We start from the raw sequence: 15,055 nt of genomic DNA, 5'->3' as shown, positions 1-15,055 counted from the left end.
CTGAATGCTTCCATTTCCGTTTGCCATTGAAAAGTGTTTTTCTTATTTCATCTTTATTATTTCATTTCTGTGTTTTTGCTTATTTTTGTTTTTTTTTCATTGTTAGACAATCAAACGAATTAGACGCTACGCCTTATATGGGCCTTTAATAATAAAACTAGCAAAAAAAAAAAACAGAGCGAAGAAGGTTGAAAAGTTCACAGGGGAGACAAACTGATAGATAGATATATAGATGGAAAGGCAACAAAAACATAGATGGTAGCCAAAAGAGGAATTATTATGGATCGGCGCGGATCGGATTGGATCGGATCGGCTGATCGAGCGGAAACGTTGGCATCCGTTGAAAACAGCTTTATAGTATGTGTGTAGTATACATCGAAGTAGGGTAAGATAAACTGGGTAGTGCCGAATCCGGAGTGTGGTCGTCATGGGGGCCCCGTCTATTTGGCCGGAACGCGTTGTCATCGTAATCGCATCGCATCGGATCGCATCGTATTGGATTGGATTGGGTTTACGACCTCGGCGGCTTAATTAGCTTGCTGGTGGGCGGTGGCAGCTTGCAGAAGCCAGCCGCATCGAAAACGGGCAGCAGCTCCCTCACCCGTCCGGGAATCGAGCCATCGAGCATTCTGCGAACGAGAAAAGGGCTTAAATCAACAACTTGTTAGATAATATTAATCTAGAAACAAGAATCCAGTTGCGAAAGGTATACCAAGCAATGCTAGCACTTCTTGTAGCCAAGTTACCTGCGCTTGTAATCGATCTTGGCGCCCTTCAGCGAGATGTTGGCCTCAGTGGGAAAGAACGTGGCATCGTAGAAGTTGAGTCCGTTCTGCAACAGGATGTTGTACTCGTCCATGGAGGCCAGGGTCACCCGGATAACGGCTGGCGGCAGTTCTCTGCGCTCAGGACGCTCGGCCTTCTCGATGGCATCGCCCACCACGGAGCCCACGCTCTTGGAGACGCCTGCAAAATGGGCAAATTTGACCAAGAAATGTGGATCGGGAATTATTTGGCCATTTCACGACAGGATTTACCACGTAGAGACTTGCAAGGAGAAGCAAGGAAAGAACGAGAAGGGACAGAGGGCAGAGGGTCGGGTCATAATTTCAATATGTTTTCACATGTTACCAATTGGAGGGTACTTTACTTCGGAGTGCCGCTCGGCGCAGCGTCTGGGTTGGCGTGTGCAGCAGCTGGATCTGCTCACCTTCGACGCCCTTGTCCCCGCCGGCGGAGGAGCTGCTGGCGGCGACGGCGGAGGAGGAGGCGTTGGCGGCATTGCTGGCGAGGCTCGAGTAGATGTGCAGCCGCACCACCTCCACCACCGAATCGAACTTGTACATGGCGTGCCGGATATCCTCCACGGGCAGATCCTCGGGCACATCCAGCACGTACAGGGTGAAGGTCTTCCTTGGCCGACACGGTATGGCTATCTGTGGGTCACACAAGAGAACGAAGGGAGAACGGAGAGTGACTGCTGCGCATGCGCATGGTTAGGCTAAGCTACATATGTAGGTCGATCGATGGATATATGGGGATTTTGTTTTTTATTTTTTCTGAGGGTTTTCTGAGGGTAATGTCTGTGTCTGTGCTGGGTCAATTCCAATCTCAGTGGAGCGTCATCAGTCGATGTGGTTATACAATGTGGATATACTCACGCTGCGCGAGAATGTTTGCTGCAAAATGGGGTAGAATAAAATTTGCATGTTTCACTTGTCGGTTGGGTTAGTCTGGCCAAAGATGCTCGGATGATGAACGGGTCTGATGAGGTGGCATGTGTGGCATGTGTAGCATGGGCAGTGAAATGGACAGTGATGGGAAGTTCTGGGTCTTGGGGCATGGCCCCATTCGGGTGCAACGAATCTCCAATAGATAATTTTGCTTAAATTTGCTCAGTTACTGAATGCAAGTGGTGGCATTTTGGTCTTGAACTTTTTATATTTAACATTATACTCGTATTTTGTGCTTTAGCTGAGTTTTTGCATGAATATTTCGGAAAGTCAGAAGTCTGCATTTGTAAACGATAAAAGCATTTAGTATTGAATTCGAATTACTGATCAAAATTTGGGATCTGTGGGCACGTATTTAGTTACACTTGTGATAGATACTCTCTCTCTCTCTCTGTCGCAGGACGTTCGAGCTGAATTGAGAAGGTGTTGCACCTCTAACCTCACTGCTGTGGCACATACCTTGTGCCCCATAATGCCCTTCCAATCACTGGAGATGTGGGTGTGGGTGGGTGGGCTCACCTTGCGGTAGAATCGCGCCCCGGTGACCTTGTGGAAGCCCTTCTTGAACACCGCCTGATAGTCATCTGGGTGTGAGAATTTAAACAGAATGCCTGTAGCGGTTTTGGTCAAGCTGAAGCATCCCTTGAATGCCATCTTCTCGCAGATGAGGGCCGCCCGCTCCATGGACAACTCGTAGGATGGGGTCAGTAGGAAGGCGCCTGTAAGTACGATTACGTTCTGGTTAGGCTACGTGGTTAGTCTCTCCAACTACCGGGTTAGTACAATGGGTACTTGCAAGACTGATTAGTAGTATTATCCAAAACTTTAGTTTATCTAAACAAAAGTTTATCTGGTTTTCTAAGCCCATAAAAATGGACACATCTCTCTGACAAACGGACTCTTAGTGAATTAGGATCTAATAACTTTAATGGTAATCCCCTGGAAATAGTTATAAGCGCATTAGTTGGGCCATGGCCACCTTTAGTGAGGAAGTTATCCGGCGACGAGACCTCCGAGTCGGAGTCATCCTCCCGCTTGTCCGTCCACTTGGGCTCCGCGGACAGCTTGTGGGCGGCCACCTTGGTGATGATGCCCGTGGGTCGTTGGCGCGGGAACTCGTTCTTTTCGCACTCCAGATCGGATGTGTTGCCCAGGAACGACATGTTCGTAGCTCGGTTTGTGCGACACAGAAACAAACAAAAAAAATACTCGAAAACGATTCGAAAACGGTTCGAAAAACGATCGCAATTCGCTGAGGCGGCAGGCGTTTGGGGCGATAATTTTGAAGCAACTGAAATGTAGCTGCGCTTCCCAAGCGCTTTTATACGCTTGGTTGGGCCCGCTTCGCAGCGCATCTTTGGCTTCTAGGTTTGGGCACCGATCAGCGAAATGAAAGTCCCACACACGCGTACAACTGGGGCCAAGCTGCCAGAGCTGTGGGCCTAGTTTCGGATTTTTCCAAATATTATCTAGCACACAGATAGGTAAGCAATGAAAAGATATTCAAAGATAAGGTTAAATCCATTTTTCAAAAAATGCATTTCAATAAAACGAGTCGTATACGTGATATCTTAACCAAGGCATGCACAAATTACGTATACGCCTGTATGCATTTGTAGTAACTAACGTAACTAAATGTAAAAATTTGAAATGAACAAAAGTTAACTGTGCTACCATTTTTGCCAGTGCTGTGGGCACGGGTTATGCGATCATGTCGGATGTCTCTGAAATTGGAAGTTGGTTCTTACAATTAGACGACGGCACATTATTGTCTGTTATTGATCCTCTCCCGTTGGAGTGGGCGAACCAAAAGCTGTGATGGCATGGGGTTGGGGCTGGGAACAGATTGGATTGGTTTGCTTCAATGGTGCAGATGGGCACCCAGGCTGGGTGCTTGGATGCTTGGGTGAACGGGTGGTCGGGCCGCAGGTTGACGCCATCGCCATCGACATCGCCATATAGCCAAGATCACGCTGCGGCGGCGGCGCCAACTGTTGCGTAAAATTCAAGAACACGGCTATACAACCCAAAATGGAGCCACATGCCCGCCGAATTGCGAATTATATAACGAGCCCATATCGCATATGGGCACTCGGATATCAGCTGGCGGCAAAAGGAGCCCAAACGGGATCAAGGGCGTTCGGTACTTGGATTTCGACCTCGGCTCACCAAGGTTCCACACACAAATTGGCCACTGGGGCCGGAATGAATCTGCGCCAGACATGGAAAACACTGCATTTGCGATATTATCAGCGGATAAGGCAGTCAACTTTCCAACATGATATGATATCATATTGCCCCACAAGAAAATTCAATTGGTAAAAAATCTAGAATTACTTAAGACTAACCGCACAAAATAGGAAAAACACAAGTGATTATTTTGTTTTTTTTGTTCATTTTATAATATGTGGTTTATTAATAAATTATTTTAGTTAAATTAATTTTGTCAGTTTTCATTTTTGAATATTTATAATATTTTTGTTTGCTTCTTTTTGTTTGCCTTCCTTCGTTTAAACAAAATGTGTCCTTCGCTTAATAATATTGTAATAATCGTAGTAATAATAATAATAATAATAAACTACTAAAGTGTTATACATGGCAACATTTAATTTCATTTCGTTTCGATTCGGTTCGGTTCGTTTCGTTATGGATTTGGTTTTGGTGTTGGATGGATAAACAAGGACCTTACGATCGCAAGGATCGGGATTAACTGGGAATCGGCATTAACTGATTGATGGAACTGAACAGCAAGCAAAAGTGTACGTCTCTCGGATTGATCGTCTTCTATATGATGAAAGGGGATTGGATTTCATTGCTCGAAAGTGTTATACAATTGGTATGATTTATATATATATATATATTTTTATAATCTTTATACGCTGTTTATATATATGGGTGTGTATATACTATATAGTAATATAAGCATTTTGTGGAGATCACACTTTTGTGTCCTAGTGTGTGTGTGTGTGAGTGTGTGTGTGTGGTTTTGCTTGCTAAAAAACGTCTGATTTTTGGGTAGAAGAAGGGAGGATAAATCATATATCACTAGCTCTTAAAAGACATGCGCTGCCAATAACAACAAGAATTGAGTATCGCTATCATTACCGTTAATCGTAATCGTTATTTTCTTTGGGTTGGCGAGGGGAGGCTGTGGGGGGCACGGGGGGAGCATTGGGGTAAGCACACATTTACATACTTACATACATACATACACAACAACTACGTTAATAACCGATACAAATGTTAACAATTATGCGGCGGATCGATGGACATAGCAGTACACTATATCGCACAAAAGTACCCCAACGACCTTGGGGACGTGCGGGGGCGTTGCAAATCATCGAGGAGGGGGGTGGGGATAGGGTTCTAGGGGGCGGGGAGCATCTAGGCATTTTCTCGAAGCGGGGACTTTAGGCAGGTGGGACATTCATAGAACTTACATGGCAAAACATTAGATTCGTATAGTAGTTTTCCGAATTACTCCGATTCATCATTCTGCTCCTTAGCGTAATTAGTTATTTTTTCTTCGTTTTTTGTTGGTTTTCATTTTCATTTTCCTTTTCTTTTTGTGTTTTTTGGATTGTTTATGGTTTTGGTTTACTTTTTGTGCCAAGCGTACACACTCATTTATATTCAATTTAAACATATACGTATTTAATTTGTATGTATATTTAAGTATAGCCTAATTTTTCGGTTTTATTTTCCCATATTTTGCAAAAAGCAGCATAAACAACTTTTGTGATTCTCATTTATCTTAGCATTTGTATAATTTTTCGATTATATTTTATATGCATATGTTTTCATTTTCTTTTTTTTCTGTTTTCGTTTGCATTACACTTAGCCGGCGTTTTGTTTTGTTTTTTGTTTTTTCTTTTAGCACGATATAGGTATTATTATTAACTATATAAATCGATGAATTTCCAAGTTTCAATGGTTCGAAAAAAAAAATCAAAAGTTTCATTTCCAATTGTTTTCATATATTAAGTGCATTTTTTTTCTTGTTCTTTTGTGTTTTTTGCTTTTCTTGTTTTGTGTTTCGATATTACATACAAGTACATACAGCTTAGGTTTAGGGGCGGGGGCGTGGCAGGGGGCGTTAAAAGCTTGCCTTGACTATATAAAACTATGGGTGTGTGTGTGTGTTGGTGTGTAGGTGTATGTGTGTGTTTCTGTATTTCTGTGTGGCGGGGGAGCGACAAAACGAACAAAAAACGCTTTGAACTGACTAGAGAAGATCTAAAATTCGGCTTAAATTCCAGTCGAAACATGCTAAACAATAATGTACAATCTAATATATGGGTGTATACGTATATATGTATATATATATATATATATAGTTTTAAAAAAAAAGTAAAGGTATATAAAAGTCTTTGCATTGGAATCGTTAAACACATACTAGAAGAATTAAGCCGACCAGCGAATTGAAGCCAAGCGCATTTGTCTAGTTTCAAAAATGATACTGATACCCTGCAATCGCCTCGCGCCATTACAATTTCCACATGGCGGTACATTGGACACTAGATCGGCTAAGACTAAGTTCTTTTTCTTAATGGAGGGAGGCTGATGTCTCTTCGTTCTCACTTCGTTTTTGGCCAACAAGCAAGCTCGCGGAAGAAAGCTAGTGCTAAGCTCGATGCTAGCCGTAAATCAATCGCCGGATTGATCGGCTTACTGCTGGGCGTGTGTGGGTAAAGTTATATATAAAGTTATAAAGTTATGGCACTGGTAAATGCTGGAAGCTTCAGTAGGCCTAAATCTCACTTTCACCAATGGCAGTGTGTGTGTGTGTGTGTGGGGTGTTTATATGTTTCGTTTGCTTGTGCGGACTAGGATTTGTCATACTGTGCAAAGGGGGTCACAAAAGCTTGAGAGGTTGAGGGGTAGTAAACAGGCAATTGCATCTAGTACTATATGCTAATGATATTACAGGATATTACAGGTCGAAATCAACAGGATGTGTCCAGTGATGTGTCCTTTGTGTATGCGTGTGGTTTCTTGCAGTCCTTAGATCGATGGGGCGCAACTCAGGATTAAGTTTAATAATACGGTGCAGTGCGTTTGCGCGCTATAAGGCCCAGGCCATCTACTGCAGCCGAGTTCTATTTGAGTTATTCTGATGACTTTGGGCCAGTTGCCCTATGGCCGCGAAACGCACTGCACTTGCAACACGTTATGTACAGTACAGTGCAGTAAATGTCGGAAAGTCTTGCAAGGACTACAAATTTAGTTTACAAACAATGCATTCGTGCGCTTCATTCTGGTGGCCTCGTTTAGAGCCTTACAAAAAATCAGATATAGATTGCTTAATTTCGTTTTACAATTGTTTGCTTTGCTTTTGCTTCTGCATTTTGCTTTGTTTCGTTTGCTTTTGTTTATCGTTTCATTCAGCTTTGTTTTGTTTCTTGTTTCTCATTTCATTTGTTTTTCTTTTTTTTTTTGGACGGAACAATTTACAACATATGATTATGAAACAATGAGAGAAACGAACATAATACTTAGATGGCCTCTAAAATATAAACTAATCGGATATGACACTTATGCATAGCTACAGATGTGGTTACAGATCTTACGAACGAAATTAAACAGACTTACTTAAACAGACACAAACGAAAGAAGACAAAAACGCGTTTAGTGGCTACAAGTATGATTTGCTAATGGAATGAAGTAGCTTTTGGGTGCTATGATATACATATTCCCTAAGGAAAACGAACAGATGCAATTAGAAATATGTACGTAGAAGGAGAGCGCGCGTGTGACACACAAGTTAATGAATATATAATCATATATGTATATATATATATATAGTAATATATCATCATATAGATAGGGCGTTCTGGGCGGGAAAGGCATTTGACTTATCCATGCCTCTTACAGTGTGTCCTCGATTCGTGTCTAATTTCGCTATTCAAAGTATGGCTTTTCGATTTGAGTTGGAGTTTGAAGTAATTTTGCACTTGTTCCTTTTCTCGTTGGTAATAAATACAGTAATGATAATAATCGTAAGACAAGATAATAATAATCAGTAATAATAATAATGGTAATAAATATGCACGTATGCTATAAATATGGTAAATTTGTTATATAAAGCTTGGATCGCTCGGTAATATCATATAATATTTGGTTACACATTTCCCCGCTACTGTTTGTGATTCGGTTTTTGGGGATTCTGTTCTGCTTTTAGCTTCCATTTCAATGCAATCGATCAAATAAAGCTCATAAGCGTCTATATATTATTTGTGATTTGTAATTTGTGAATTGTGATTTGTGAGTTGTGTGGTGTGTTGTGTGTTTCTTTTCTAGGTTTCTCGATTTATGATTGGTATTAGGTATTGGGCTTCAATTGCCAACTTATAAAGCGACGATTTCTGTTCAAGTTTCCGTTTTAGATAATGTAGCATTTTGGATTATCCTTCGATTTGCTTTAAATTTTAGCGCGCGCTATATAATCATAAATATATATATATACATATATCTATATATATATATCTATATATATTTATATAAATACGTGTGTATAGCATGTATATTATTCAGTTTTTAAGTTCTAGCGACTTTTGGGAGCGGTGCCCGGCACATTTTGGAAACTCTCCTCTTTTATTTTTTTTTTATCAACTTCTCTCTGTCGCTGTCTCGCTCACTTTCGCTCTCGCTTTCTCTCTATCTCACTTTCTCTGGCGCACACACACACACACACGCACACAAAATGCACTCACACTCACACTGACACAGACGCAGACACAACAGAGAGTAGATATACATAGGATATGCAAGATCGGGCCGAGATCGTGTGAATATAGAGATGCTGAATCGAACCAGACGGATGGGACACGCGACATTATCTAAGGATGCGTGTGTGTGAAGCGAAGAGAATGGGAAAAAATGTCTGGATTAAGCTATGCTTTAGATGGCTGATCCTTAACTACACCATAGTACTTATGCAGATACTGCAACATATGCAGATGCAGATACAGTTACAGTTACAGATACAGTTACAGAGATATAGATTGTTGTATACTATATGTGGTTGCCCGTCGATTCCGATTGTGTCAGGCACGCGCTCCTCGAGATACACTTGGATTATCTCCACGTTTACATATGCCTATAGGTGTATGCTTTAAATATGAACTTAGCCTAGCAATAAATATGTTTCTCCATCGAATTATCTCCTTCTCCTTGCCTTTACGGCTGATGGCCTGCTCGGCTGACGAGTCCGGTTCCGGGCTGCCTTCTTGCGCAATCGCAGCATGGATTCTTATACGGAGTTGGTGGATGGAGCGGCCTCAAGGTTTGCTTTAAGAGTACTGGGGGAGTATTGCTAGAATTGCGTTTAGATGTGTGCCAGGTTTGACGTCTAGAACTGCCTGCTCTCGATGTCCAACGCTCCATCGTAGGCATCGAATGCATCAGCATCGGCATCAGCATCAGCATCAGCGAAATCGTTTGCCACTCCGTCACCTGTGGCCAATGGTGTTGGCTTGGTTGCGGTGATGGCTGTGGCCGTTGCCACGCCGGCGACCAGTTCGTCGAGCAGCTGCATCTGCTGGCGAGTGGGCGAGGTCAGGGGCGTGGCAACCGTTTGATATCGGTGATGGAACGTGGACAATATCTCGCGAATTTTAGCAATGATCTCCTGTACTCAGGCATTTGACTCCTGCGGAACACAAGTGTTAAAAGAGAGAACGTTGCAAATGCATTAGATTTCTTTGCTGGAGCAAACTCACCTTTAGGTTGTCAAAGTAGTGCATGATCTGCTCGTAATCCATGTCGAGATCGTCCAGACCAAGACGCTCGCCGGGAGTGGCAGACTCATCGACGGTGGCCGAGAACATCGGATTGCCCACCACGGTGGCGCGCTTGACACGCGACGATTTCGTGGTGGGCTCCTGGCTGACGGCGCTGGCTGGCAGCCTTATAATCTCGTCCGTTCCATTTGAGTTGGCCGCATCCCCAGTGCTGCTGGCCATGCTGTGGTTTTCTGTTGGAAAAGGTTCGTTAGAAGGTCTCCTCTATATTGGATACCAACTAAATATATGCCTACCTTTAGCCTTGCCCTGGACTGCCGATGTGGATGATGTGGACGGCGTTGCCGGCGATGACGCGGCTGCTTTGGTAACTCTCTTTGGTGTCAGCGAATCGAACTGAAACGCGTTCTTCTGGTGCGGATTCGTGTACTCCACCAGCTTCTCGGCGTTGTGCAGCTCCTCGTGTTGCTGCTGCTGTTGTTGTTGCTGCTGCTGCTTGATTTTGTTGTGCGCCGCCTTAATGAGTGGCTCCTGGCTGAAATTGTGGCTGTGGCTATGGCTGCGCTGATGCTGGTGCGGATGTGGATGTGGATGGGCATTGGCCAGGGGATGAGGGCGTTCTGTTGGCGGTTGCTGATTCGGCTGCTGTGCCGGCTGTTGATTGGCATTGCTATCGCTGTTCTGCAGATGCTCACGTCTGTACAGCTGACTGTAGCGCTTGTTGGGTGCTGCATCCTGCTAAGTAAAATCAATCACAATAAGTCCATTGATTTGACGCTTGTGTGTTTGAAGGCATACCTTTACAGACCCAGTACCGGGCACTGGCTGAACCGGCAGGCATGCTCGGGCGCCCACATTCCTGTGCGGCGGCACTGGTGGCTTGTAGTCCAGGGCATTGTCCTTGCGCTCGTTGGCCAAATAGCTGCAAATATATTTGTCAGATAAGTGTCGGCTGCTGCAGAACACTGCTGAACACAATACTCACTGGTCGGCGTGCTGTTTGTTTAGATTTGAGGCCGGCACGATATGCGTCTGCAGCTTAGGCTGTTGGTCAAAGGAGCTCACGCGTCGTCCATTGTCGTAGTTGACAATCGGATTGCTAGTGATGCGCATGCGGGAATCTGTTAAAAATATGTAGCCTTAAGTAAGTGAAACCTTTTAGAAAGATCGAATGTCACCTCTCGGATTCAGATGCGTGTTGGTCTCAGCCACAATGGACTGGCGGTCGATGGTGGAGCGTCCCAGCCATACCCAATCGTGTGCATTCGTGGTCGACTCCTTTAGGCGCACATCCCGGAAGCCCCCAGATCCACCAGAACCATTGCTCTTGCCCGACGACAGAGGATCCAAGCCGGATTCAATCATTGCTGGCCGGAATTTGGAGGCATACACAACGCAAGAGATCACAAACACAATAATAGCGAAGCAGAACGCCGTGAGCAGGACGTACATGCCCAGTTCCATGGTGGTCATGGTGCCTGTGCCAGCAATACCCTTGCCATGATGACCCTTATGAACCGCCTGAATGCTGCCCCGATGCTGACGCGCCTGGACAGTTGGCTCGTACAGCTGGCTGGAGTCGCGCAAGGGGATGCCCACTGAAACAAGAATTAAGCACAAATAAGCATAAAGAGATACAGTCATAATAAATAATCTGCACCCACCAATGATATCGGCCAGATCGCCTGTTTGCCTATAGTTCTTTCTTTCCCTGCCCACAGTGCCATCATTTTGGATAGCCTCCTGCTTGCTCACGATGTCCACATTGTTGAAATCCACTTCAATGGATGCCAACGCACTGGCCAGTGGTGCTGCATTCGATTTGTTCTGCTTGGAGCTGCTCAACGTGCCGCGTCGCTGGCGGCACTCCTCGGAAAGTAAAAGGGTCACGCGCAGCAGGTTACCATTGCCCTCGCCGACGGCTATGACACGCGGATGGTGGGAAGCCAGCATCGGAGCAAATGCCACCACCTCTGTGTCCAAGCTCTCCACCAGCAGGAAGTAGTCCTCCACGGCAATATCTCTGTAATCACAATAATCACAATTTCATTGTATATACGCGATTTAAAAGTTGTTAAATATTCACTCACCGCAAAGGAGTTTTGGAGCCATCGGTAAACTCAAGATCGATGTCAAGCAGTCCCTCCTGATACTGAGCAGTCAGCTTGTGGGTAACGGAAGTCTCCGCCAGGTAGCCGTTCTCAATCGTGTTGTCCGGGCTGATGGTGAGCTGCAGGCCCGAAATGACGCGCACAATGAGCTTTGAAAGGTTGACCTTGTCGCTGCCCACACGGATTTCCTTGGTGCCAATTACTCGACCCGTTATAGGCGACAGGACCTGCACATCGGTGCGTCCCATGGACTTGCCCTGCAGAATTCGACCCTTCAGAGATGCGATCTTGGGATCGGCCACACGAAGCAGCGGCTGCACCAGATCCGTGACTCTTAGGCCTGTACGCCGTGAGATAAAGTAGCTGGTGCGTCCAGAGTTCTGTTTCAAAGGGATGAGGAAAACAAGGAATATAGTCACTTTTCGCGCCTATGAACGTTAGTAAATCTCACCTGATCCACGGCCAGGAATTTGGCGTACACCTCCACGGGACTTTGCTGATAGCGAGCTCGACAAATCGTCTTGTCTGCTCCCAGATTGTTATAGTAGTTGGTTCCGTGCTGACCCCAAACGTAGGATCTCTTCTTTCTCCGGCGCGACTGCTTGTTGTGTCTGCCATAAAATGTATCAGAATGATTAGTACAGCATGTGCACACATATTCATAGGATGTTTAACTTACAGATAGTGATTGTCATCGGTTACTTTCCATCCCTTGATTTGGGAGAGACGAAAATCGGATATGTAAACCTCCAGCGGGAACTCGGGCATCCAAACGATGAACTTGGCCACGCCCACATAGGTACCATACTTGACTATGACCGAGGCATTGGAAGACCCTCGCTGCTCGGAGCCATCCACATAAACAGAACTGCAGGACGAGGAAACCTAAAATAAAAGGATTCGTTATTTAGCTATCAATTGAGTAGTCCACAGTAAACAAACGCACCTTGATCACACTTTCGTCTTCGGCATGACAAGAGCTCTGTAGCGTCACATCGGCCCCCTTGCCCGCCTGCGAAACGATAAACACCTTCATGGCCTGAGCCACCTGCCTGCCGGTTAGCACTGCCGTGTTCATCACCTCCCAGATCTTGGCCATCGGCAGCACCGCTTGAATGTCATCCTTATTGATCTCCAGCTTGGCAATTAGTCGCTTCTTGTTGTCATCGGGTATAACCAGTTCGCCGGAATCCTTGTCCTTTGGCGTGTCATAGACATGGGTCACGGACCAAACAATCTTGCCACCATCCACAATATCATTGGTGTCCTCGGCCACCTCGAGCAGCCATGAGAATACCTCAAACACCTCGCTGGTGAGATTACCTCCGCTTTCCACACTGGATTCGGCCTCTTTGCGGAATGCGGTCACCCGGGCGGTGGTGTGCTTGGGATTTTCCTTCTCAACGGAGACGCTCCACTGGTCTGTGGAGGCAGTGGCGCCCAAAATCTTCAAGCCCGCCTTGACACGAGCTCTCACTGTGAAGGCGGCCACCCGCTGATCGGGATATTGGTGGAGAAAGACGGGCACATGGAGACGTGACAGTGGATACAGTGGATGTTGGGGCAGCAGAAATGTGACGGCATCATCGGCGCGCAACATACGATAGGGAGTCCTGGCGGCCAACAAAGGCACCTGGGCGAATGTGGTCAGCGGTTGGATCTGCACCTTGGGCTCGCATTGCTCGGGATTCCGCAATGGTGGTTCAAAGACACTGTACGAGACCTGGGCATACCGCTGCGGCACCTTGGGTGGCGCCTGGCTGCTGCCATCCTGTGTGGGCGCGGGCAGCTGGGGCCACCAGCCCAGGGGCACAACCACTTCGGCTACGCAGACACCGTCCTCGCCCTCCGGCATGCAGCGTCCCTTGAGCGGCTGCTCCGAACCCATGGCTACGTGCAGGAGTACACAGACCTTCTGACGCTGCAAGTGACCACCCGGATCGGCTCCGGCATGGAATAGTACCCGAAGCACGGGAGCATCCTGCGATACACTGGAGCGCACTAAATGAGCGGAAATGTCCAGGTGCATGTTGGGCTGCTGGAGTTCCAGTAGAGTGGCATTCTGTGGGCGAGAAAGTGGGTTTAAAAAGGCGTCCTTTTGCTGTTCAGGATTAGGGGAGAACTCACGTTCATATAATCGCCCGACTGGCTGTCCATTGTGTCCGGCACAATGTAGCGGGCTGGCACCGTTTGTTTCGTGGAAAAGGGTCCATAGCTAGCGCGAATGGACACCGGCTGCGTGGTCTCCACCACAGTGAATCTGTCCAGGGATAACACGGAATCGTATGTGGATCGTTGCCGTAGCGGCGGCACTGCCGAGGATGTTTGCACGTTGGCGATCTCCGGCGTCACAGGTGGTTGACGGGCGTGCTTCAGAAAGAAGCCACTGTCCGGCGCCTCGAAGTGCACCTCCACGGAGTCTGTCGAGGATTGGGTAGGGATTTTTCGAGTGTTGCGATCAAATAATAAAGAGAATTAGTTGAAATATAATTAGTAACATAGGGGTTGGGGCTTCACTCCAGCACGGAGGTCACCAACTCCTCCTTTACCCCCCTCCCCAGGACTTACACCCTCCACCCACTGCATCGTATTTTTTTTTACCACCCCCCTTGGTTTGGGAAACTTTAGTTAATACTTACATGCCAACGACAGCTGCAAAGCAATTATGAGGCAGTATCTCATCATCTTGTTCATGTGCAGGAATCCAAAATATATCGAAATCCTGATATCCTGTGGCCACCCACTCGTTAATTTGCTAATTAACTGTGCCCGCACTCTCGTTATTTTCACTGTTCTCTCGGTTTGTTTGACTTGTTTGACCGTTATTCCGTTAAGCGTGCCAAAAGTTAACCGTTAATTCGCTCGGGCTAGCACTTTTCGTCCTTTTTTCTCGCTCAGCAATCCGCAGCACATCCTTTATTGATTCTTTCCAGTGTGCCCACACACCAACACACACCCACACACCAACACACACTCACACGCTGCTCACACACACAGCCGTGGGCCACCTCGCACACAGATACACATGCACATGCAGGTATAGACACATCTCCTGCAAATCGCGCAGTTCAGTTCGAAATTAATTGGACTGCGACCGTGCCAACCGATTCGATTTTCACTCGTCTCGCTTTTCACGCGCTGGCAAGGATCTGCTGGGCTGGTAAATCCCTCGTTCGACGCCCTAATGCATGCCTCTTTTCATTCAGGTCTCTCAGAATTTTACACAAATATCGAACATCCCAAACACTATGCAGTGTGTCCATACCGTATTGAAAACAATATCCTAAAATAGTGGTACTACCGTATTTGGAAGTGTTGTAATAACGGGTTGCCAGACTGCGCAAGTACTCCTGCAGCTCCAATCAGAACGCGGGCATTTCAAAAAGTTAATACCAAAAAATAAACAAAACATATGTAGGTCAAAGAAAATTAAAATAAACAAAAGCCCTCATCTATTAATACATTTTGA

At 45.9% G+C, this 15,055-nt stretch overlaps 2 protein-coding genes across 4 annotated transcripts; both read right to left on the bottom strand.

Moving 5' to 3' along the window:
• Nucleotides 1-77: 77 nt before the first annotated feature.
• Nucleotides 78-3,005, bottom strand: LOC122624394. Of its 2 annotated transcripts, none has more exons than XM_043803914.1 (5): nt 2,713-3,005; nt 2,253-2,452; nt 1,151-1,436; nt 747-966; nt 78-629 (listed from the first exon to the last, which is right to left on the bottom strand). In XM_043803914.1, exons 1-5 carry the CDS (start codon nt 2,894-2,896, stop codon nt 512-514), a joined length of 1,008 nt encoding a protein of 335 aa, XP_043659849.1. In that variant the 5' UTR covers nt 2,897-3,005; the 3' UTR covers nt 78-511. The 2 variants fall into 2 exon arrangements, with proteins under 2 accessions (XP_043659849.1, XP_043659850.1); XM_043803915.1 differs by having other exon boundaries at nt 1,211-1,436.
• A 5,518-nt stretch (nt 3,006-8,523) lies between these two features.
• On the bottom strand, nt 8,524-14,856 carry LOC122623492 (transmembrane protein 132E). Of its 2 annotated transcripts, none has more exons than XM_043802688.1 (13): nt 14,226-14,856; nt 13,714-14,006; nt 12,533-13,648; nt 12,266-12,471; nt 12,038-12,197; nt 11,566-11,966; nt 11,140-11,498; nt 10,654-11,073; nt 10,461-10,596; nt 10,274-10,397; nt 9,772-10,213; nt 9,455-9,708; nt 8,524-9,384 (listed from the first exon to the last, which is right to left on the bottom strand). In XM_043802688.1, the coding sequence occupies exons 1-13, from the start codon at nt 14,278-14,280 to the stop codon at nt 9,370-9,372; spliced, it is 3,981 nt and encodes a 1,326-aa protein (XP_043658623.1). In that variant the 5' UTR covers nt 14,281-14,856; the 3' UTR covers nt 8,524-9,369. The 2 variants fall into 2 exon arrangements, with proteins under 2 accessions (XP_043658623.1, XP_043658624.1); XM_043802689.1 differs by having other exon boundaries at nt 9,772-10,210.
• Nucleotides 14,857-15,055: the final 199 nt, after the last annotated feature.

The sequence above is a fragment of the Drosophila teissieri genome, chromosome X, assembly GCF_016746235.2.
Source record: "Drosophila teissieri strain GT53w chromosome X, Prin_Dtei_1.1, whole genome shotgun sequence".
In the NCBI taxonomy this organism is placed as follows: Eukaryota; Metazoa; Arthropoda; class Insecta; order Diptera; family Drosophilidae; genus Drosophila; species Drosophila teissieri.
The sequence above is the reverse complement of the archived record's forward strand: the minus strand, read 5'-3'. Positions and strand labels throughout refer to the sequence as shown.